Below are 25,211 nucleotides of genomic sequence, written 5' to 3'. Positions count from 1 at the left end.
CACCACTGTCCACAGTGAACATTGCTCCCTGGCCCGTGATTTTATTTGCAATTCAACTAGTTCTTGCATTTAAGAGTTACCTTGTAATAGTCTTGACTAGTAAATGTGTAAAATATTCACTGAAGTAAAGAGCACCCAGTTTGATAAATGATGTGTAACCTTCAATTAAAGAGTGAAGGATGGGTCTACCTTTACTTCCCAGGTTGGAATACTAAAATGAGGGATTGATACACTCTCGTGTTCATCATTATGCTGCCATAGATCCCAGTATGTGGCAGAAAAGTATTGTTAAATTTTCCTGATGCCTCTTTTGAAATTGTAGCTTTATGAAACTGAACAGTGGAAGGGCGTGTGAAGGGGACCATGAGAAAAGCGGGCAAGTAGCACAAGTGAAGCATCTTTTAACAGTAAAAGCAACATGAGTGAAGTTCACAGTTATGAATTATGGAATGCCCGGGTGATTAAATACAAATAAAGTACTTTCTGCGACCAGGGATGTCAATGGTTATCTAGGACTGTGATACATGCGGGAAGCGGTAATTTCTACCCTCACGGCCCCGCAGCTGCCCTCAGGCACCCAGCCAGGAGCCTGCAGCTGCCGTGAAGCAAAAAAGCTGCAACTCCTCGTCAGGGATATATTTTTTTAAACCATAAATGTCGCTGGGACTCCCCCCTCGGAAGTTCAGGTGAAAACCCAACACTTTTCTACCCCACACGACCACGTGCCTCTCATCACACCCCGCCTGCTTCAGCACCCCAGTCCGAGAGGGGCGGGCGGGCGGACAATGGCGCCCCGGGAGCAGCGCCGGGGCAGCGCCGGGGCAGCGCCAGGCCCCGCGGCGCGGCGGGAGGAGCCCGGTGGGGCCGCGGATCCCGCCCTCCCCCGCAGCCGGTCACATGCGGCGGGCGGAGCCGCCCGGGGCGGGCCGAGCCCCGCTCCCGTCCCGCCCCCGGTCCCCTCCCCTCCTACCCCGTCCTGCCCCATCGCAGCCCGGCGGCGGCGCGGCGGGAGCGCGGTCGGTGGTGCCGATGGAGGCCGGTGCTGAGGCGGAGCCGCTGCTGCCCCCGCGGCGCTGGCGGGCGGGCCGGGGGCTGTGGCGGGAGCGCGGCGGTGCCCGCTCGGCCGCCGAGGACGGTGAGTGCCCGGGGCGCTGGAGCGGGCGGAGCTCTCGCCTTCCCCGCAGAGCTGGGGCGCTCCCGGGAGCGGGAGGAGCGGGAGGGGCAGGAAGCCCCCCGGGCTGCTCTCGGGGCTCGGCTGCCCTGCCCGGGCTGCTCTCGGCAGCTCTGGCGGGGACGGCTCTGAGGGAGCCGCTATCGCTGGGCTCAGGTGCGAGCTTTGCGCTGCTGCTGCAGCCCCAGGCGTCCTTAGTTCCTTATGTAATTTTAGGGTTTTTCTCTAAAGTGCTGACAAGTTTTTCTCGAACCCGGTGACTGTCGTAGGTCTGACATCTCAATTCCCCCAGGATGGAATCCTTTGGAGACCTCAGGTTGTCTCTTTTCAGGGTATCGCATCACCTAAGAGAACCTTCGCTTTTTGTTGCTCTTTTGTGCAGTGCCAGAAGTGCAGCGGGGTCTCGGGTGGATCCTGTGTGCCCAAACCAAGCAGTGCTTTAATCATCACTTGTGACTAAGTGTCACTTGCTGTGACTAAGATTTGCAGAATAAATTGGATATCCGTGGTAGAATGCATGGAGAAATTGCTAAAGTAAACATTTTTGGCTAATTTCCCTGTTTTATTTTTATACTCTGAACAGTCGCTTAGATTCTGCCCTTCCAAAATCCTTGGCATCAACACCAGTGGCTTGGTGTGTGCTTCAAGTACCTAAAGCTTTTGCTGTCCTTGCAGTCCTTTAAACTAATAGTTCCTATAAGCAACTTTTATTTTTATCTCACTAGTGTGAGATGTCATGAAAAAAATAATGTCTTTACTGCCTGGCTTGTCTCCTGTTTATGCTCAGGTCTTTCTTGCACCATGGTTCATATCAGGATCAGTACAAAGCTGTTGTTGCTGATGCTCAGATAAAGGGCGACATTTAAAAACTGTTTGCAGTCTTTGTAGGAAATTGATGCTACTGAATCATGTGGAACATAAAATTGTCTGTGACTCTGATCAGTGGTGTTGCTGGCATTGCTTGGTGTCTGGAGGGGAGCACTGTGCTACTGCTGGGATGGACTCTTTCCTGTTGTATCCTGGGTTGTGATTGCTGTCTCCTCGGTGGAGATGGTATGAAGTGCTCCTTGGGACTCTTCCCCTCTGTGGGAAGGTTACAGTAGCATGTATTTTTCATATCTTGGGTCCCCCTCAGTTTTTTTATCTCTTTTTGAATCTCTTTTTTTTTTCTTCCTTGTTTTGACCTTAACTGCCTATGTTTCTCTTTTTGGCTTAATTGCCAGGTTAGTTCCTGAAAGGTCTTACTTCAAGTAAATGCAAGTGGCTGCCCTTTATTTTTCATGTGTCTATCTTCACATAGACTTCTTAATACTGGGTTTTGAAAAGTGTCATAGTAACTAATTTAGTAGTATTTTATTTTAATCTGTGTTCTTTCATCCCTTGCTGTGTCTTGAGCTCTGATCTGTTTGCTATGGTAATAGTAACTGTCAGAACAAATTAAAAAAGCACTTAATTTAGTTCTCATATGACTGGAGATTCCTGTTGGTTTTGGAGGAACAAGATCACTTTAAACCACAGTATCTTTATTAAACAAAAATAAAAATTGCTATAATATAGTGCCTGATTTTTCTGGCTTCACTTGACTGTACACTCTTTCACAGAATAATTTAAATTCCATTATTTTGCCTGTTAGGACTTGTCTCTGTGTAGTTTTGTGTTACTTAACTACCAGTGTAGTCTGGCTACTTAAACCTAAAAGAGAACCTTTTAACAAAACACAGAAAGATGCACGATGTGTTTGGTATTATTATTACTTATTTAACGTAATGCACAGTGCTGCTAACAGAGCAAATGTGGCAGGAACTCTCTTTCTTTGTGTGTGTACAGTGCCCTTTGTCATGAGAACCATGATTGTGCACCTTCTGTTAACTGATAAGCTGTTTTATCCGAAGTTTATTTGTCCAAAATACAGCAAGTGATTCTTACTTCTTTTTAACTTCATAGGTGCTGGAGCTGATAATGACCTTTATATAAATCAAGCCATAGTATTTATTGAAGATGCAATACAAGTAAGTATTAATTTTTTCTTAGCTGTTATGCTTCCCATGCTGGATGTTTGTCACACACTGCCAGTTTTTAAGTTTTTCTGTGTTCAGGCAACCTTTGTAAACCATCATCTTGATTCACAAAGCAAAATCAGAATTTCAAATTCCTGTGGTATGCAAGTCTCAGTGAACTTCTGCCTAGGAGAAATATATTTTTCCGCACAATGAAGTAATCTCTTTAAGGGTTCAGAAGAGATGCTGGTTTGTGGAGTGAATTTCATGGTAGTTTTTTGTTTATTTGTTTGGGTTGGTTTGAGTGTGAATGTTTTGACAGTGACTAACCTACTGCTAAGAGAAACTATTTGAGCAAACCCTGTAATTTGCCTCTCAGTCTGACTACTTGCACATCTTAAGAGATGGTAAAAGCTCAAGAGTTTAAGGCTGGCTTCAAGTGTGAAGCTGGAACCCTTCAGCTGAACTTGGTGCCTTTGGAAGTCTTGATGCCCTCTTTGTCTCTCCTTTACTGGCTGTTATTGCAGGTTCCTAGGTCCTGTAATCTCCCAGCTGGTAGATGCAGGCAGTGGGAATGCTGAAGGGCAGTTCTTGAGCTCTCTTGCTGCCTCTAGATGGCTTTTGGTTGGGAGATTTCTGGGAGTCAGATGTATTTAAGGTGTGGAAGCAGGTACGTCTCAGTGGTGGCAGAGTAAGAGCAGCCCAGCAGCTGTTGCAGAGGGAGGATGGAGCAGATTTTGTGGATTCCTGAAGAATCACACTTCCTGATCTTAAAGCATGTTTTATTCAAAGACATAGGTTGAGGTCTCTTCTATTCAGAATTAATTTGTTTGCATCTTATGGCTTGTTGGAAGAGAAAGACAAAATGAGATCTGTGAGCGGAATGAATGTTGGAGAGGGGAATTAAGTGGGTGGACCATTTTGGCAAGTACATAGAATAGTCACTGAAACATTACAAATGCTGTCATTTGAAATGATGACAGAGCTTGCTTCAGATGACTGCCACACAGTTTAATTATCTGAGCAGCTGTGTGGTCCTTAGATAGGAGAACTTCTTTAAAACCTTTCCCTTTTCACACACATGTAGAGTAGCTCTGTGGTCGTGGGTGACCTGATACTTTAATAACATGCACTGATTTGCTTTGCTTTGGTAACTTGATCTTTGTCTTTGAGACAGAGTGGATGTAATGTTTAAATTAGCCTTTTTGCTTCCTGCCTTCAGTATCGATCTATAAATCACCGTGTGGACTCCAAATCCCTGTGGCTTTATCGATGGTACTATTCCAGGACTTGCCAGTGGTAAGAACTTGGTTATTCTCTTTGCTTTTTTGTTTAGGAGTTAGTCTTTTTAAAAAATTACTCTTCATCTTTCTTGCTTATTTGATAATTGTGCTTTTATCTTCATAAGAACTTACTGTGGGAAGCAAGGGGATTGACCACATGTGAACATGATAGAAGTGGAAAGCAGCAAGTTCTGTCGAAGTGTGATGACGTAGATGGCTCTTTGGAACAGCCACAGGGCTGTTGCATGAGTGGACTAATTAGCATGATTTACAGCACTGTGCATTTAGAGTTTTCAAAGTGTCTATTTCTAAACATGTTGGCTAACAGCAAGACTGTTTGCTGCTGTAAGTTTCAAAAGGACGCCACCTCAGGTTATTTGGTGGTCAGCAGTTACATCACCAATGCAGGCAACAACGTGCTAGGCAAGTGCTGCCGTGTGGTCTAACCCATTTGAGTGAAGTATGGTATCATAAAGCTTGGTTTACTTCAAAAAAAACTGCTTTACTGGAAGTATTTCGTTATTCTTTTGACTCATTTTGTGGCTGGTTTTGGGGTTTGTTTTGGTTTCTTTTTTTTTTTTTTCTTTTTTTTATGGTTTTGTTGGTTTTATTTTTAATTTCATCTCTCTTCAAACAGGATTTTGAGCTTAACCATTACTGTAATCTTGGCTTTGGCTTTCATTGAAGAACCTTCCTCGCTCACCGTCACGTCGGATGTCCGGTACCGCCTTCCCGCCTGGAATCCTCCCTGTGGCCTCACGGAGAGCATTGAGCTGCTCTGCTTCCTTGTGTTTGTGGTTGATGTATCTGTGAAGGTGAGCATCTCCTTCATCTGGTATTGAATGAAACAGTAGGTGTGTGGTAGGATTGTTTTTCAAATCTTGTGTTTGCAGGATGAAATTGCCTTGCTTTATTAGAGCCTCATTTCAGGAGAAATTAGCAAGTGTATATGTATTAAATTAAGGCATTTATTCCCTTTTTTTAATGTAATTTTCCTAATTGTCTGGAATAAGGGAAATAAATTTTGCTAAGAGTGCAATTATTTTGGCTTAGCTGCTTGTATTAGGCTATAAAATTGGGGTATATAATAAATATATGTCAGTTCATTTATACAAAATAAAAGTAGTCAGAAACTGACCTTTCTTGGGATACTTATTTCTGGAAAATCCCTTTTTACGTTTATTAAGTGGTGATTTTTCTTGCGTTCAAAGGATTTCTCTCTCGTGGCCTATGTGCACCTCTCACTTTTACTGACCTTTATTTAGTTTTTTGTAGAAAAAAATCTCTCAATAATGTATTTTTGTTTGGATTTTGGAGAGCTTTCTAAGAGCAGTGATGTAAAATTACAAATACTTGGGAAAAACAAGTGGTGCTGACTTATTAGGGGATTTGATTTTATTATTAAAGTAAATTATGGTTGTTCTTTTTTTTTCCTTGTCCAGAGTTATTTAATTGGATGGAAAGAATTTTGGAAAAATAAATGGCTAATGGCTTATATACTGACATTAATTGTTTCCCTTACTGATTGGATTGTGTCACTGAGTTTTTTCTGCAAAGAGGTAAGAACTGCTTTCTGCAGAAATAATGAGCAGCTTAATTGTGGAGAGTGGCAGAGGAGAAGAACCTGCAAAGGGAGAGTCAGCAGGGTGTATGTGGTGTATTGGAGAATTAAAAGAGGAGGGTGAGATGGTTCACTTTGGTCTTTGATAGCTGGATAATGCACTGAAACACAGAAAAAGTTTGATGTAATGTAGCTTAGCAAAGAATTCTGCTTGATTCTTAATGTAAATTTTGTGTTTGTTGGTAAAATTAAATAACACTCATTGCTTTAGTCTCAACAGTCAAAGAGGGCAGGGAAAACTAATTGCCTGGCACCAATTTTGGTGTGCCGTTGGAGAATTATATTCTTAACTTGACTGAATGGCAGAGCCTCTGTAGTGCTGTATAAGAAAAAGTTAATTATGTAGTTTAACAGCTGCTTTCTAACATGAAGCTGTGCTGTGTTCAAAACAGTTGTGTCCTGAGAGGCACATCAGGTGAAATGGTTTTAGACATGCCCTCCTTGATGTGATAATGCACTCTCCCAGTTGGTTTTGTTTGCCATAGATTTACATTAAATTAGTTGTTGTGCACCTGCAACCTTGTTAAGAAAATATTAATGTGGTAAAAATGCTGGGAAGTGAATGAGAAAGAGATGATCTTAAAATGTTGTAAAATCTTGAGGTGTGGTAGTGGACAGGTGGTTTGAACAGGAGCCTCCCACACAAAGTGGTGGCAGAAGGAGCAGTTGAACTGCTGGGATGGATGAACAAGACAATAGCAATAAAGAAAGGGATTTTTATGTTTCTTTGCTGCTAAGTGTAGCCCACAGAAGACTAATCCTGAAATGCAGGATGCTGAAACGCTTCAAGTAGCATATAAGTAACAGGAATAACTTGAAGGCTTGCAAATGTCTTGACTGCAAGAATCAGATTATTTGCTGTAGTGTTGTGGGGAAAAGAAGCAATTACAGTTGGGGTCTTGTCAGAGACAGAAATTGCTAAGTAATAAGCAGGCCCTTTGGTTATAAAACAAACAGCCTGAAAATTGAAGTCAAGCACTTATATTTTAGAATGTGTTATTTGCTTTTATGGAGAGTAGCTCTCTGTTAATCCCTTTCTTGAGATGGACCTTGGCAGAAAATACAAAAATAGCATCTCTTGCCAGATTGTTATGTCTAGTGAGCAATAAACTTAGATTGTTTCTAATTAGTGGCCTGATGAGACTATTGAAATGTCAATGTGTGTTTTTAAAGCAATCTCTCATCATTTTAATGAGGTATGGAATCGCTTTTGGTGTTTTGTGAGCTCAGAAGAGCAGAGCTCACTTCTTTTCCTATTACACTGTTGACTTTGTCAATGTGTGTCAGTGCTTTTTGACAAACTTGCATTAAAAGTATTTGTGCTGCCAGTCTTGTGGGAGCTCAGTGTCTGATCCGTTGGTTTTTGCAGAGTGTGAGAATAAGAAGAATCCTTCGCCCCTTCTTTCTTCTCCAGAATTCTTCTATGATGAAGAAAACGTTAAAAAGTATCAACAGCACATTGCCTGAAATGGCGAGGTGGGTAATGGCGCAGGAAACATCCTGTCACAGCAAGTCCCTGAATTCCCATGTTACAGAATCTCTGGAATTAGAAGCAGAGCTCTGTTTTCCCACTTTGTTTAGTTGCCTTCCTTTGTATTATCTCTATTTGTCTTCTGGTGTGGGGCATCTGAGCAGCTTCCTTCTGGATGGGGTACCTAAGAGATCAGTGAGATCAGGTCACGGTGGGTGGAGGCTGTGGTAACTTTCTGATTCCCTTTTGTCTGTAAAGGATCTCTAGACTGTGACATGACTGTGTATGTGACATAGGTTTTTTAGTCCTAGTCGAGTGGGAGGTTTTAATTCTGCTCTTGTAAGCCCTCTTGTAAGGGAAGAACTGAGGCACACAAGTGTTATTTTTATTTTGAATCGAAACTCACATCTCCTCCTGTTATCTCCATATAACTTCTTAAAAATACCCCTGGTTCTCTTCATCTGGCATCATTCTGCATTTTTAGCAGGGGATGTTAAGAATAAGATTAAGTTACTATTAACCTGTGATATATTTTCTCTCCAACAGTGTTGTTCTACTGCTGGCTGTTCATTTGTCTCTTTTTACCATGTTTGCCATGCTGCTCTTTGCTCGAACAAAGGTAATCAATTCTATTGCTGCTTTGGTAGATCTGGGTGCCTTTTATCTGTACTTGCACAGCTGCTTCTTGCCTAGTTTTACAGTCAAACTAGTGAAGCTCATTTCCCCTGAAAAGGTCGTGTTACCTTGTCAGACTTGCTGAGTTGAGTTTGAAGTCCATTTGGAGAGTTCTAACATGTGCACAGTATTCATGCATGCTGGGGACTTCCTTATGCATTTACCTGATTTGATCCTTTGAGTTACTTTCTCTGCTTTTGTTGAAACCCTCTGTGCTGTTTTGTCTCCAAAGCTCTCGTCACTTTTTCATTTATATTATCACTCTTTTTTTTTTTTTCTCTTCCCTATCTAGCTTTTTTGCTAACTTTAGTTTCTTCTGTGCTTTCTCACCTTTCAATACTGGTATCCCTGGCCATGCCCTGGTAGGTTTTTGCCTGTATTAGCTTTGGTTTCTGATCTCTTTGGGTTTTCCTCTCGTTTTTCTCTTCCTGCTTTTGAAAAGCAAATCTGAAATTTTGTGCTTAAAATAATTTTTGTGTTCCAGTAATCTTGGTATGTTCCTTCTCTTCTAAACTTCCTGTATCTTAATTTATCACACTCAGATTATTTGGGGTATTTTTTTTGTTCTTACTTTTTAAGGCCTTCCATAAATATATTACTGTGAACACAAAAATTTCTTGCATATTTCTCCCAGTAATTTTGGTCCTGTCCTTAATCTCAGTTTTGCACCTTCATTTCCACTGTAATTTGCACTTGGGCCTTCTTCTAGTCTTCCTTATGATCAGCAAATTCCCTGAATTCCCATGTTACAGAATCTCTGGAATTAGAAGCAGAGCTCTGTTTTCCCACTTTGTTTAGTTGCCTTCCTTTGTATTATCTCTATTTGTCACATCTAATTTCATTTATGAGCTTCCCCAGCAGATGTATAACTTGTATACCTAAACCAGTCACTTTTGTGTACATTGAGGTAAAAAATAACAAATTAGAGAGTGGACTTTCCTATTTCAGTGTGCTGCTCTGACATTCATACAAATTAATTTTGTCTAACACGGCAAAATACCGCAGGCAAGTTCTAAAAGTAGGTTTATTAATGAAATTCATGACTCTGCATTTTTGCTTTGTCTTGTGTATGTCCTCTAGGGTTACATATTCCAGTCATTGCAGCAGATTCAAAAGCTGCTTGTCCTGTGCTGCCTGACTCATGTTTCTTTTGTTTGCACTCTGCATCTTTTTTACCCGTCTCTTCTTGACCTCAGGAAAAAAAGCATTTGTGGAGGATCCAAGATCAGCCTCCCAGTGTGTCTTTGATGAAGGTTCTGACACTATCTGAGCCTTTTGCAGATCATTTGATGTTTCCACTGAGCCACAAAATAATTTTGATGACCTTAGTTGCCAAAGTAATTGCAAATATATTTTTGGGTGCTGTAGCACTGATCTTTTTTTCCTAATTTCCTTTCCCCAAGATGTTGAAGCTTTATGTGATGTTTTCATTGATACTAAACACAGCATTTTAAATCTTCATTCTTTTCAAAACAGAACAGTTGTCTGTTTCCTACCTGCCCAGCAATTCCTGGGCTGTGCATAAATGTTAGTTACAGCTAGTTACAGTTAGTTACAGATCTCAGGGGATAGCAGGAGGAAGGGAAAACCCCTGTTTTGAGTAGTGGTGGTAACTTCTGTAACTTTAGTAACAAAAAACTAATTCAGAGGATGTTAAGTTTTCTATTTGGAAGTCAAAGGGGTAGTGAGAGACACTCTGAGTATGGTGGTAGAGCTGCAGGTGTTTGAGAGGAGTTTATAGGCAGGATATTTTGTGGTTATTGAGGCCCCTCTTCATTAGTGAGGAAGTTGCTTTGTTTCTTCGTTTTTTCTGTTTATTTTTTTTTTGAATCATATTCAGGGAGTCCTTTTTTTCTGCAGTGTGTCAGTATCTCTTGCAGACTGAGGTGATGCTTTTTCTATCAATTCAGGCTTACTTCAGAGTCCTATGCTGTGAGTTTATGATGTGATTGTTCTTCCTGGGTCTGACGTACTAACTAGGCACAACTTCCATGTGGAGCTTCCTGTTCTTCCTTGTGTTTTTAAATTGCTATTAATAAGTGGTGGGATTGCTCTGTATTCATACACATTCTCTTAATTTTTATGTTTGGCTTTTGCTTTTTCCACGGGGTAGATTTGATATGTGTGTAAGAAATTGATTGTTGACTGATGTTAATTTTTAAAAAAAAAAATTTAATTTTTTTCTCTCTTCCTTGGTAAGACAGTGATTACTTGGTATTTCTCTTAACAATGACAATCTTTTTGCCTAGGATAACCAGCAGGATAAGGAATGGGTGGTGTATTTCCGGAATTTGCCAGAATCCCTGACGTCACTGCTGGTCTTGCTGACTACTGCAAATAATCCTGATGGTGAGCAGTCTTTCTGAAATAACTCTTGCCTCTCCTTTTGAAGAACAACAGAGTAAGATCACTCTGTTCAGCCTACTGTAACCATTCTTTCAGCTGGTAGTTCTTAGTACAGCCAGAGGAAGGTTGTGTAAAGGTTTTTCATGCCTTTAGTGACTTGATTCTTGCCTTTCTGTGGTGTAATTATATATGCCACTCTAAAATCCAGCTGTATGAGAGCTTTTACCAATTGCCAAAAGTTCATTGATGTCTCCACTGTGCATCTCAAGCATTAAAGTATTATTTCCTATTTTTGTTAAATTTGATACAGTGATGATACCTGCATATTCTAAGAATCGAGCATATTCAATCTTCTTCATCCTCTTCACTGTATTAGGTAAGTTACCTCTTGTCTTCAGCAAAGTTAATGCATTTCAACTTTGACACTTGTGCATGCCAGCTACAGTGTTTTATTTTTCTAGGAAAGTTTAATCATGAATTTCTCTGTTTTTGTGTTTCTTCCAATGATTGTGTAGTGTCTCTAAGATCATTGTCATGGAAGGGACTTATGGTTTGGAGATTTTTGGTAACATGGCACAGGGGAATGGATGCATTACAGTGTATTCAAACATTAAAAACATTTTGGAAATCAAACATGAGAAAACCAACCCTTTTTAAGTTTTCTATCTGGTTTACTGCATACATTGAAACTTCTTTCCACAGATAAACAGATATTTTTCAGTAAATTTTACTGCCTCTTTTTCTCCAATAGGCAACTTGTTTTTGATGAATTTGCTTACAGCAATAATATACAACCAATTTCGAGGGTACCTTCTGGTGAGTAAAGCATTCCTGATTTCTGTGTTCTGCTGTAACCTTGAACCTTTGAAGTATTTTCATCTGTTTATTAAAGCAGCCCTCCCATTCTGGTTGCAGATACAGTTTTAAGGTACTAAATGTTCTTTGATGCAGGTACTTTTCCCTTTATGTGCTGTTACAGCTTGATCCCCTTCCGTGACAAAATGACCTACTTGCATGCTTCCACGTATGCTGTGGATCTGCAGTTTTGACTATTACAGGGGGAAAAAAAAAAAAAAGGAACTGTTGTATGACTGAATAAGGACAAGAGTAACTTAAACTTAGTCTCTGGGAAGGAAAGAAGGAAATCTGCTGTGCTGCTTAAATAGCTGTTGTTGCAGATCATAGAATATTAAGGAGTTGGAAGGGACCTTAAAGATCGTTCAGTCCCAACCCCCCTGCCATGGGCAGGGACACCTCTCACTGCACCAGGTTACTCAAGGCCTTACCCAGACTGGCCCAGTAGCCTCTCCAGTAGAGTTCGAGAGAGAAGGTGAAGTTTGTTGGATAATGAGCCCAAGGCAATATTACACAGAAGGAATGGCCCCCACCCTCTTGTGACAGAGGGGTGTGTAAACAGAATAGGTGCAGAGAGGATTTTTGGTAATCCTTTCCTTGTCCTCTGTTTCATCCCTTCTTTCTCAATTTTCTGCTTTGTCACATGACAGCATGGCATAATCTGACTGCTGATAAAGTAACTGAGTTTGAAAGTGATTACTGTAATAAAAAAAAAGCATGAAAAACCGTGGCTCTGGAATTGTGCTTTTAGGCAAGAAACTGGAGCTGGACAAGCTCTCTAATCTCCTCCCTGCACAGTAGTGTGAATTTCTGTAAATGCTTGAGCTTTGCTGTTGCCAGTGTCTCTGGAACAGGCATATGCCTATGCACTCCATAATTGAAAATAACCATAACCTGGATGTTTACTTGAATTCCAGGGAGTTGTTTGCTAACTTGCTTCCTTCCTCCTTGTACACAGAGTTCTTGGAGGGAGTGAGGCCTAGGGCAGTCTCCTGTTCTGATCTCTAATCACAAATCTGGGATGTGTGCCCAAGGATCAGTATATTATCTGGCCATAGGACACAGTAGTGCCTGAAGTGTGAGTAAATTGTTTCCTCTGTGGTGTTTTTACTGCTCAGAAATCAGTTCAGTCCTCCCTCTTCAGGAGGCGGCTGGGAATCCGGGCTGCGTTTGAGGTGCTGTCTTCCCTGAAAGAGACTCCTGCTAGTGCACAACAGTAAGTGAAGAGTCTTGAAACAGTAGATTATCTAACAAAAAAAAAAGAGTAGATTTTTGGTCATCTTGTTTTAATATATTTACTTAGGATCCATTCTTGAAAGTGGCACTTTGTTGCTCATCTCATTTATTTATTTTTTCTTTAACTGGGTGTTCACTGTTTGGGACTCTAATGGAGTCTGTTTCCTTTTTTTCCTACTTGTAATTTTTTCTGCTTTTCAAAAGAAGAAAAGGGCAGAAACGCATTTGGAACTGCTCATTTTGCCATTCTGTTTTCTTTTAAATAGGTCCTGTGTCAGCGTTGGGGCCTTATTACAGGTGCTTCAGAAAGCTGAGATGGATTCTCGCTGCAAGCAAGCCATCATGAGAGTAAGAACTGGATTTTCTTAGCCTTTACGTTGGTGACTATCAATCCTGACTAGCAAATCCAGAGATCTGCCCTCTGTTGCAGCATTCCTTGGATCATAACAGAATAGTGGCATTACTACATGGGACTGAAGATTTAAGTTTGCCAAAAGAATATGTGATCCCAGAGAGGGAAAATAGAAAAGGGCAAACGTTGAGCTTTTGATGGGGCATCATTCCTTCTCGGACCAGGGTAAAAGAGCAGAGGAGGCTGCTGTTCTGATAAGTTCTTTATTTTGTGGTCTCACAGCTTTCTTGAAGGCAGAGTTCGAAGGGGGTTACATGATAAAGGCAAGCAGCAACAGCAACAGCAGGCAAAACCGGCTTCTTCTATATGCTCTATATGCTCCATATACTCTATACACTCTATATTTTTTCTCACAGAAGTGTGGATTATATTTGTTAATTGACCAGTAAGATTAACACACGATTCTAGTTTTCCTTTTCTTAACCCATCCTGGTCTAATTCTAACAGTGGTAAGTCATACACAAGTGTTACACAGGTATTACACAGATTTGCTTATACAGTTTCTATCAGCTCTTACTGTTTATGTGAACACTCTATCTAAAAAAGTGTGAACAGTATTAATTCTATCTATATTTTGTCTAAAGTAAAGAATTCTGTGAAAAGGTAACACTGCTGCAGTAAGAACTGTATTTAAGGTCTCTGCTACAGCTTTTTAATGTTTAAGGTACTTAGCATATATTTCTACTAAAAGTTAAAAAATCTGTATTTCTATTTCACTTTGGTGTGTCTTCATGTATCTCAGCTTATCCAAAGGTTTTAATTCAACCCCTGTGCTTTGGCTTCCCTCTGGGGCTGAGTCCAGAGGAGCTTTCACTCCAACAGCCAGACACGTCCTCCAGTCATGTGGCAGCGTTGTGTTAAAGCAGAGCAATACTGAACCTTACTCTAACAGCTTGAATTACATCTTTATTCCTAGATTTCCAATGTAGTCTGAGGGGTTTTAGCAAACTTTGCAGATGTACCTATTGCAGATGTTAAGCTGAATGTTTCTCTTTCATGTGCAGTCGCTCAAAATGCGCTCCTGTGACCAACTGTCAGCTGCCCAGTTCCAGAAGCTCTTTGAAGAACTAGACAAAGATGCCATTAAGCAAGTATGTATGTGACCATCATTTATAAAGCATCAGAAGTTGCCTGGTCTTGTGCAATAATAAGTGAGAGTACTCTTGTGTAAAGTGTGTGAACACACTTTGCAACACGTGAACACAAGGTGTGATCACATGGCATTGATTTTGAGCTTTTTATGAGCTGCTTTTGTAGCCACAAACAAAATTGCTCTGGGGGCTTTTGCATCTTTGCTTATTCTTTCATCGTTTTTAATGCTGAGTTGGTCAGGCAAAATAGCTCATTCTTTTTTCTCCAGTCCCTGAAGGAAGAGCAAAATGTGGATTCTCTGTCAGTGTTCAGGTCAAGATGGGCAGAAAGCAGTTTTTTCTTTCTCTTGGAGAGAGAGAAAGGAAAAACAAAACACTAAACTATTTGAGGGCTAGGAAATGTTCTCTTCTATGTTTGCATGTAATTAAGACTTCTAAATTAAATGTTGGGAAATGGGGATGGGATGTATACTATTAATAGCTTCATGTTAATTTATCTGCTTGGGGCATTGGAGAGAGGTTGAGTTATCTCCCTTCTCTGCCATTACCTTGTGTTGTGCCATTGTCAGGAATGGTCTCTTGCTGCTAATAGCCACAGCTGGAAAACATTTTCCAGATGCAGTGTCAAAATTAGCCTGTGGCCCTGAAGTTTTGCTTTGAAAATGTTTGGGGTTTTTTAAATCTGAGATGGGGAACGTTTTTTAAATTATTTTATTATTATTAAAATGCTTATGCTTTATGACTCAGCAAATCCTTTGTGTTCTTTTCAGCACCCTCCCAGTCCAGAGTACCAATCCCATTTTATGCAGAAAATGCAGTTTGCCTTTGGCCATCCTTACTTTGGCTACTTGGGGAATGTGGTAGCCCTTGCAAACATTATTTCTATTTGTGTAAGTAAAGGTTTTTTTGTTGTGGGGCAGTGGTTTTTTTTTTCTTTTTTGATTGTTTTTCGGTTTTTCTCTGCTACAAATTTAATTTCTGCTTTTGTTCTTTAATTTCTCTTTAAATAACTACTTTTTCTAGCAGTTGGGTTTTTGGCATGCTTTAGACATGCAAAGTCTTAAGAGGAAATACCTGCAGTTAAAAATGTATTTTGAGCTGCTTGAAAAGGTCTGTTCAAAGCAAGAAAAACTGTTCTTGTGCTTAAAAATGTATTTTATGTAGCAGTAAAGCAGTAAACCAATAAAATATTTTTTGTTTAAGGTGGTCTTGGTGATGGATGCAGATAAGCAGCCATCTGAAAGAGATGACTTCTTCCTGGGGGTAAGATGCAACAGTATTCCATGAAGTTATTGCTGTTCCCTGAGATGTCAGTAATTCTAATGGTTGTTTTTATTTTGGGGGGTGAAGGCTATCAACTGCTTCTTCATCCTATACTATCTGCTGGAAATGTTGCTGAAAATCTTAGCAATGGGCTTGAAAAGATACTTGTCTTACCCAAGCAATAGATTTGATGGACTTCTGACTGTAATTTTGCTGGTAAGTGTTTTGTTAGCTTACATATTCTTGGATTTGTTGGCTAGGGAGGTTAGGGAACTACAAGAGCTGGTGGGATTGCTTTTTTTTCAACACTGATCTGCTGAGCTGATCAACACGAGCCAGTGCCGTGGGTTTATGTGGCTTGAAAGTTTATGTGATGGTGCATGGTTCTCTTAGGGTCTGTGTTCTGTAGATAGGCTTATTTAAATCCATGGAAAAGGTGCTTTTCCTGATAAGAAGCCTTTTAAATTTCATTTGGAAAAATTCAGCTCTTGGAATAATTGCATGAGGCATTCTGTTTCATGGTTTAAAACCACTTTTCTCTTTAAATTAAAAAAAAAATTATCAGGCTATTATAATAATTATTTGGTAAAAACCTGACGCCCCTGTGGCAGATGAGGTCAAATTCATGGTTAATGGTATTCACTGTGTATCCTTTTTTGTGTCACTATTGGATGCTCTGTGTACATTTGGTTGATTTGGGGAATAACTAGGCAAATATGTCAATTCAGAGCTTTAAAGTGAGTCAAATTAGTGGCTTAAAGCTCTTGAAAATGTTTCCTGTTGAGAGGCTTATATAATTTCGGGAACTCAGAATTACAAAGTAAAGTTTTGACATTTTTTTTTCGTTTTTCTTTCCTGACTACAGGTACTGGAGATTGCAACTTTTGCTGTGTATGGATTTCCTCACCCTGGCTGGTGAGTAACCTCTGTGACCTGCTGCACTTTGCTCAGTGGCTGGGGTGGGTCAGGAAATACACACACACTGTCATACTCACACATGTCATCATGCTGTGACTGTCAGCCCAGTCTTTAATTTACCAAATTTGATAGAATTTCTCACCCTTGTAGTCCCTAGAGGCATGCAATATGGATAAGTGAAAGAATTCTTTTTCTTCCATAGTATTTTAGAGTTCTGTATAGCTCTTCTGAGAAGGTGCATTCGTTTTAATTGTAATCTCATCTAAAATAATATCTTGGCAGATCTGTGCTTACCAGGGGTGCAGGAGTGGGAATTTGATACAGCATACACAATCATCTATAACCTAATATGTTTCAGTATCAGATTGTCCATAAATCCAATTATATGAACTCCCAAACAGCTGATGAAACCTCTTAACCCTGTATGTAGATTGAAGGCTGAGGTTTTCTTCATGATGCAAAATGTAGTAAGAAAATTCCCATGGACTTACACTATTTGTCTATATTAGAAAGCAGGCAGTTGTACTTTGATTTTCTTATGTTCAAACAGCTTTTGGATAATTATCCTAATTTCTTTTTTGTTGTAAAAAACATAAAAATCATTACTTCATCTGAAAATTTGAAAACTGCCTCCACAAGAAAAGAGGAAAGCAAAGGAATTCTGGAAGATTTCCTGAATCTTCACGGGTGATTCATGACACATTCTGTTACTTTGTGTCTTTGTACAAGCTCATGCTTAAGACGCTGGCAGTCCATGATTTTTCAGGATATTTGTTATGTTGCCATCAAGAAGTTATCTTAATTTACACTAGAATCTCTGAAGAGGGTTAGACAGGTCAGATCTTACGGTTTTAGAAGGGTTTCTGTTTGAATACTACTTGTATTCCTATCACCCAGCAGTGATGGTTGCCAGAAGAGTAATTGCTACAGACTAGTGACGTTAATTGTTGATGTTATCATTATGTTTGGGTTTGATTTTGTCCTTTTATTCTTAAATGTAGGCAATTGTTTGCTCTATCATCTCGGAGCACCAGTAATTCTTGTTAGGTCTTTGTGTCAGTCACTGCAAACAGATTACAACCCAGATGAGTCACTCTGAGTCCTGATGTGTGGTATTACACCCACAGACCAAGCAATCACCACCTTCAGGGCAGGACAATGATGTTGCTGTTATCTAGAATATACCTTCTATGCAGGGTTATCGTAAATGATTTCTTTCGTTATTAGAGATGAATATATTGGAGGTACAAATCATGATTTAGCATCCCTGTTACCAAGGTCCTTTGTCATTAGCTGCTTTAGTCCCCCACCACCTGCCCTCCTTTCCAGCCAAGAACCATTCAGCATGCTCATGTAAAAGCTAAAATTCAGGCTGAGTTTTGAAGTGTATGCCCATTTCCCATGATATACACATATAAGGAAGAAGGTTGACAAGACAGTCTTTTTAACTTCATGCTGTTTTCAAAGCCCTTCTTCAGGCAGGCATACCCCGAAGGATTAATGCCCATCTTTGCATGAGTTCCTGAAGTATCTCCCTCTAGCAGTCCTTTTGATTCACTTTGTTTTCTGAAAGGACCCTCTTTGGTGCCTCCTCCCCAGCAGAAGGCACGAACGAGCACTTCAAAGAGCTCTCTAGGCACACTTAAGAGCCCAGGCTAAAGGGGTTCCTTCCTTCATCAGTTATTAGTTTACTGTAGCTGAGATTCCTGCTAAGTAAATCAGTGCACTTACATTTCCTGTAACCCAGTAGAATGAACTGTGTCTTTCTGTCCTGGGCTGTTTCTCTGATTTGTTACTTTCTTCCCTTGTTCTAGGAGACCTGAGTTCATGGGCTTGTTGTCCCTGTGGGATATGGTGCGACTGGTGAACATGTTGATTGTGTTCAGGTTCCTGCGGATTATCCCCAACATGAAGGTGATTGCTTTTCCCTCCACAACACGGATTTCTTTGTTGGTCAAGCTATAAATTTTGTTAGAGCCTTTCAGAATAACGTGTAGGTTGCACTTCTCTTGCACACGAGTGGGATGGCTCCGCTCTAACTGTCCTGACTTTTGCACAGCCCCTCACAAAATCACTGTCTCTTGAGCTGGTTTTCTCTGGTGAGGGGGGGGCAGGCAAGTTCTCTGGATGTGATTCTTTGTCCTTTTAGTAAAAATTTGATATGGGTTGGAAGTGTGGTGGATGTCATATGTACAGGATTCTGCTCTGTTTCAGTTCATGGCTTTGGTTGTTACTACATTGCTGGATCTGGTGAAAAACTTAAGAGCCTTTGCAGGAATCCTTGTGGTAAGTCATGATGCAAGACTGTAATTTCCTTTGTTATGGTATAATAAGGGTATGTCACCAACAAAGTTAACTAGGTTCTTGTACAATCACCATGAGCAGTAACATTTCACCTTAACCAGCTAGTTCTTCCCCAGGGCATGTCTTGGAAAGCCACAATAAACTGCTGTTTTGTGGTGGCAAGCACACAGTGGCAGTGCCTCATTTAGCAGGAGTATCTTTAAAAGATTGATTAAAGCTTCCTTTGAGCGTTTGCCTCAGCTTGGGTAGTGTGGGTTCAAATACAATTTCATCCATGCTAAAAGTAGACCAGGTTTCCTTACCCTGATTTGCTTATGTTAAATTAAATAGCAAAACAACTATATACTTGTTTTTGGTTGAGAAGGTCTTGAGATGGCATGTTTGGACAGGATTTTTTAAGAGCCTCAGCTATCCTGTTTTAGGTGTGTCTGTGTAGAACATAGACTCAGCAAACATGTGATTAAAGGGTGGATCACAATGTGTGATGTCCATTACATAAATTCTCCCAACTCTTGAGCTGGCTTTGCAGCCACGTCTTCCTGGTAGGGTAAAGAAGTGCCTGGGTGGGTTTGGTTTTGCTATTGTTCATGGGTTTTTGTAGGGTCCCTTAATTGGAGTGGTTGAAGACCAATGATTTGTTTTTCTAGTCTATATACCTAGCATGCAATTTAACCAGAATACCTATTTTTGTCATTAATAATCTGTGCTTTTATATGTAGAGGATAGGCCTTAAACTGGCTTATGTTGCACTTTGAAATAAAGATCTTGACTGGGGCAAAACTAAGGTGGTAAAAACTTTGTTGTGCTGTTCAAGTCACACTTATGAGACAAGTCTGCCACAGTGTTTGCCACTTCCATTGATTTAATTTGCTTTTAATTTGGGCTACGTGGAAACTCCCACTGAGCTTCTGCTGTAGTGAAATCCAACTCCATTGCCAGCTGATGCAAAATATCTTTCCTAAAGTTAGCCTGGGACACACATGCTGATAAAATAATGTAACTGATTAGCTAATTTCCCAGTCAGTGAGTGTTTTAAATATATCCTTTTTCAAAGAATAAAATTAATTTTATTGCCAGGCCAGATACCCCATCTTCTGGCAGGCTGTGAAATGTCAGCTTCAGCTTACTCCAGTGGTTTTCAGAGTTCGTAGGCCAGGACAGTTCTCTTCTATTCCTTCCAGACTTCCCATTCTTGGGTTTGTTTTGTAGCAAAATACAAAAAAAAAAAAATTCCTTTTTGTGTGAAGACTCAGCTTGCTTCAAGGTTTCCTGGGACAAATGGCTCCTTCTCAGAGGAGCAAAGCTGTAGGTTATTTCTAGAACAATGTTTTTAGGATAAAAATTGCAAAAATCACTTAGGCAACTGCTAAAGACTGAAAGGTGTCTCTTTAAAAAGAAGTTTGCATTTCTAACAATTAAAAGACAGAAGTTCCCAAATCCTTTGTTATAGAAAACTTTATTTTTAGAATTTTTAAAGGAAGTTGCTGATGGAATATAAAATACTGACTTAGTTTTGTCTTTCAGTTAAACTTAGTAAAAGCCTACTTTTATTGAATCTAGCAGAAAACTCAGATATTTATATTATTCTCAGTAAATACTGGTACTGAGTTTTGGTTTTAAGTTGCTGTTCTGCAACATTTATAGTTAAATATCAGCATTCTGAGACACAGAGAAGTAAAACAGATGATGAAATGAAATGATTTAATGCATTTTAACAACTTAAAGGTAAGTAGAATATTAAAAAGAGTGAGCAGTTGAGAAGTACTTTCGCTTTAAAAGCTTCAGGCTTTTCTTGGTGCAGTTACCTTAACTGTGGTACTAATGTAAATTCTGTGTTAATTGCATTTTGCTTTCTTATTTAGTGACAGAAATATTCAAAGCTAATGGTTGGTTGTGTTCCTTCCAGGTGGTTTTCTATGCATTTGCTATAACTGGCATAATGCTATTTCAAGGTGCTGTTGTTCCCTTGGGAAATACCAGGTAACATTCTAAACATCACTGCTCAGAAAGAATCTGTTTTTCAAAAGCATCTGCAGCTTTTTACCTCTGATCTGTTTGTGGTTGGTTTTGTTGGGTTCTTCTTTTCTCTCATTCTTGGAGCCACCCTACTTTTTATGTTAAATCACAAGACTTCATTATCTGTTGCTCCTTCTGTTTCTTCTTGCTGCATTGAAGTTGCAGGAATGCTTATCTGTAGCTTGAAATTTTACCCCGCTTAATCTGAAATGCTTTTTTGAACTGTTTCCCTTGTTTTCTGCCCGTATGAAATACTCTTAACTTTCTCCAAGAAGAATTCTAAAGCAGAGCTCACAGGGAGCTGTGTTCACATCAGCCTGTAATTCTCTTGCAGTGCTGCCAACACAACAAATGACAATGGCACTCTGCAGTGTGGGACCTACGAACAGCTGGAATATTGGCCCAACAACTTCGATGACTTTGCTGTGAGTCTGATCATGGATGAAATCCCTCCTTCTTCCCCTCTCTGCTTGTCTTTCCTCCTCATTTTCTGGGGCTTAAATCTGTGGTACAGCCACTTAAGCTCTGTTCTACTCACGTTATTTAGGCTGCAGTGGTAACCCTGTGGGATGTGATGGTGGTGAACAACTGGCAAGTCTTTCTGGATGCATTTTCAAGATATTCAAGTCCGTAAGTAGCAGTAATCATAATGAAGAAGTCCTGTATAAATCCAGCTTGTAAGGTACCTGAACAAGAAGTATACCCTGCTTTCCTTTCTTTTGCATCAATTCAGGTATATAGGAGATAAACCTAATGCTTCTGTGTTTTCTCTGTGGGTGAACAATTTCTTGTAGATGTAAAACCTTGGACATATCTTTCATTTGTATTTACTGACTTCATGGGAATGCTTGAATGAACTGGATGGTGCCTGGGTTGAGCTGTTCCAGTGATCCTTAGCTGGTTAACCCAGGAGAGTGAGTCTGTTTGGCTAACTTAATGAAAAGCAAACATTTTTTATTTTTAATTTTTTGATCCATACCCCCTTTTCCATTAAGAAAGTAGTAACATTATATTTCAAGGAAAAAAATGTGATTTCATGGTGCTCTGCTGACTTTCAGGCTGAGGTTATTTACGACCTCCTTTATATATTGTCTGTTCATCTGATCTGCAGGTGGGCAAAGATCTATTTTGTAGCCTGGTGGTTGATCTCCTCTGTCATCTGGGTTAATCTCTTTGTAGCTTTACTTCTGGAGGTAAGGAAGTGTGTTTATTTGGTGTGAGATCCTGAAAATGGGTTCTAATTTGTGCAGGAAATGAAAAGAACCCAGAAAACTTTATGCTGGGTTTGTGTGTACTTACTTTACCTTTCTCCTTGCTGCCCTATGCCCAAGGAGCTGAGGAAATATTTTCTTTTTCCTAGAGAATTGTATGTTTTATTTGCAATTTTGTCACAAAACTGGTTGTGTCTCATTGGCTGTGTACAATTTCATTGTATCACTCTCTTTATTATAAAGGAGAGAAATATTTAAAGTATTGTAAAATTGCTTGTCTCTTGTACCTTAATATTTAAATTCAGCATTAGTTATTCAAGCTGCAGGCTTTTTGCATTTTAATTTGTCAGCAAATGAAGGGGGCCATTTAAATTTAAAATTTCTATTTTATGTGGTTCTCCTGTGTTTCTTCCCACCCCTGTTTGAATCGCCACCATTGTTCGGTTCTGCGCTAGAGGAGTGGAACTGATTACTTATTTTCAAGAGATCATATTCTAGAGTTTTTCAGAGAAGCTGTGGGAGTGCAGTTGCCTAAACAATGCCATGAAGAACATATGGTTCTGCTGGTTTCTCATTGCATACTTCCCTGCAAATACAAATTTCCGATGGTGAAGGGAATGCTAATCATAACCATCTCCTCTGGATTCATCATTGTAGACTTCTCTTGTAGGTAGTGGGGGGAACTGAGAACCTGTAGAGGGCACTTCACCCCGTCTCAAACCCTATGAAAGTTTCTTTTGGAGCTGTTCTTGCCATTGCTGACTCTACTGAGAATTAAAATTTATTGCAGTAGGAAGAGTGGCAAACTTTCAGTCTAGGACATCTTCTACCTGCTTGCTTCTGCAGGGCTATGGCCAAAGGTTGGTTGCAGAGCCAAGATGCAGCATTCCATAGCAGGAGAGCAGGAGATCACTGTTTTTCTGCCTTTTTTTTTTTCTTTTTGCCTGCGCTGCATGTCTACTCCCTAGGTATTCATTTGTCAGAGTTATTCAAAATGGGTGAGGGAACATGACAAAACCAGTAGCTGAGTTTAAGTTGTGATGCCTGGACTGGCAGTATGTTTATATATTGTTGGGTTTTTAAAGAGGAAGAAATGCAAAGCAGGTGAAGTCTCGTGGGTAGTTCACACGGTTGTCTTGGGGAGGCAGTCCTTGCTAGGAGCTGAAGGCAGCAGGGCTGTCTTCTGCTCTGCTGTTCTTTCAGTTTGTGATGAGAAAGTTATTTCATTGCTGAGCAAAGGTCTGAGTAAAGTAGTGACCTGTAGCAAGTAAATAAGGGGATGCCTGAATAAATCAGTGTTCTGATACTGTGTAAAAACAAATCTCACCCCCCTCCCAAACCTTATCTGCAAACATAGTGACCAGATATAGCCTCTTTTCTGGTGCCGTCAGAAGAAGCATTTATGGTTTTTGCTGTTCCTTTTATATTTCAGAACTTCATTCACAAGTGGGACCGTCGCTGCCAGCGGGAGTCTCTTTCAGATATTGAATACCAGAGGACAGTTGAACTCATGTTCAGGTGAGTTGGGCTGGACTTGATAATCACTGTAGTTTTTTATGTTTGTCTGCTTTAAAAAAAGTGTGCTGGCTGCAAGAGGTCTTCTGTTTCCTCCCTCTGAAGCAAACTGTTTCATCTGTTAGTTTGGAGAAATTCAGCAAGGGCTTTAGTTAGGCCTGCTTTAAGCTGATTTGGTAGCTTAACCTTCATATATTTTGTGCTTATAGCAGGATGGGAAAAGAGGTGCTGGGGGTGAGGGGAACAACTGCTGAGGGAGGAAAAAACAAGGGAAAGAAGAAAAGGGATGATGAGGAAAGTGATGCATGTTCTTGGCTTATTATGAAATTGTGGGTGGTGAGTTGATACTCGATGATTGTGCATTAGTGGAACTTCTGGTGCACGTTGGATACTCAATAGTAGCACTGGGAGCATGTTCTCATTTGGGAGTTTTTTCAGGAAAACAAATCCACTGACCTCCAGTTGTATTGTACTGTGTGCAGGAAATTGCTTCCCTGCTTCTTGTGGGAAAACAGCTGCTGGTTTCCATGACACATCTGTAGAGGATGGATCACTTGCAAGTAGATGCATCTTTAGGGAGCATCAGCTTATTGTAATTTTAATTCCTTGTTTCATTCTTGAAACAAGCACACGTTACATCTCAGAATGTGCATTGCAGAAACAAATACTGGGAAGATCCCTTTGCTGCCCCTAACAACTCATGCTTTTTCTTTGTAGAGATGTTTTGGAAGAACCTACAGAGGAGGAGTTGATGGAAAAACTGCACCAGCACCCACACCTGCAGTTATGTAGGTGACTGGTGGGAAGGACTGATTTATTTAGACCTCTGTTTTCTTGAGGTTGTCAGCTGGAAGAAACTGAATGGATTTTCTGTGAGATGCTTTTAGGAGAGGGGCTTGTAGGACAGTATGTGAGGTTTTGCTTCGCAATTCTCTGCAGAAAGATTTTTTATTTTGGGTTCATATCTTTTTTTGGAAAAGATTTGGATCTGGCTAACTTGATTTTAAGTTGCAATTTTAGAAGGAGTATTGCAGCTGTTATTTTTATAGAGTGTTGATATCAGAAGGTTTTATTTTCTTTTTTTTAATAGGGAAAGTCTGTTTAAAATGACAGTGCACTTTAAGACACGAACTTTATAACCACTAAGCCTGCTACTTTTTTCAGCACAAGAAAATGGAGCTGCCTTTTCTGGCAGGCAAGTGTGGCAAGGGCTGTGCCCTGCAATTCATGAATGGATTAGGCAGGACCAGAACAAAATCCTTAATCTTCCTGTAGTGAGAGTTGAAACACTATTTTTATTGTAATGTGACACCAGCATATCTTACCAAATTTTCAGGAGTTAATCACGTCGGAACACAATCGATTCCAGCTTAGCAACAGGGGCTGCCTGCTTTGCACATCCCCTGTTTTTCTTTGTTTTCCATGAGGGTTCATGCTGGCTGTGCCACTCTGGTCACTGAGAGCAGCTAGAACGTGGGCTGGAGCAATTGCACTCGTGGTTTTCAATGTGGTAAAACTGAGCTCTCTTTTAGAGTCAATGTTCTCATGTTGCTCTTTACTGAACCTCTTCCTTTTACTTTTTTCCAAGTCCTGTTCTACACTGTGTCATATTCCATGAAAAAGCTAAGGGGAATGAACTTTGGCTGGAATGTTGTACCATGGTCACTGGAGTCGACCACTTAAAGGGGGAAGGGGAGGAAAAAAAGGTTGAATAGGATAATCGAAGTGCTTAACAGTTGAAATTTTAATTTGAGCCTGTGGGAGTTGAAGGTGCTCAACCAGTATTGCAGGATCACATTCTTTTATGGCTTAAGGACCACGTGCTG

At 40.3% G+C, this 25,211-nt stretch overlaps 1 protein-coding gene across 3 annotated transcripts; it reads left to right on the top strand.

The window, feature by feature from the left end:
* Window positions 1-1,029: 1,029 nt before the first annotated feature.
* Window positions 1,030-24,932, top strand: TPCN2 (two pore segment channel 2; the record flags this gene model as incomplete). Of its 3 annotated transcripts, XM_082282739.1 has the most annotated exons (25): window positions 1,030-1,135; window positions 3,116-3,180; window positions 4,391-4,467; window positions 5,089-5,266; window positions 5,894-6,010; window positions 7,442-7,548; window positions 8,090-8,162; window positions 10,468-10,567; window positions 10,875-10,940; window positions 11,316-11,380; window positions 12,538-12,635; window positions 12,922-13,003; window positions 14,072-14,158; window positions 14,929-15,048; window positions 15,362-15,421; window positions 15,509-15,637; window positions 16,287-16,336; window positions 18,154-18,253; window positions 18,554-18,625; window positions 20,550-20,623; window positions 20,994-21,084; window positions 21,207-21,289; window positions 21,771-21,852; window positions 23,303-23,388; window positions 24,103-24,932. In XM_082282739.1, the coding sequence occupies 25 exons, from the start codon at window positions 1,030-1,032 to the stop codon at window positions 24,179-24,181; spliced, it is 2,247 nt and encodes a 748-aa protein (XP_082138865.1). In that variant the 3' UTR covers window positions 24,182-24,932. The 3 variants fall into 3 exon arrangements, with proteins under 3 accessions (XP_082138865.1, XP_082138866.1, XP_082138867.1); XM_082282740.1 differs by lacking the exon at window positions 21,771-21,852; XM_082282741.1 differs by lacking the exon at window positions 1,030-1,135 and having other exon boundaries at window positions 3,147-3,180; window positions 4,369-4,467.
* Between the last annotated feature and the right edge of the window lie 279 nt (window positions 24,933-25,211).

The sequence above is a fragment of the Coloeus monedula genome (assembly GCF_965178545.1).
Source record: "Coloeus monedula genome assembly, chromosome: 6".
In the NCBI taxonomy this organism is placed as follows: Eukaryota; Metazoa; Chordata; class Aves; order Passeriformes; family Corvidae; genus Coloeus; species Coloeus monedula.
This window is presented reverse-complemented; position numbering and strand designations above follow the sequence as displayed.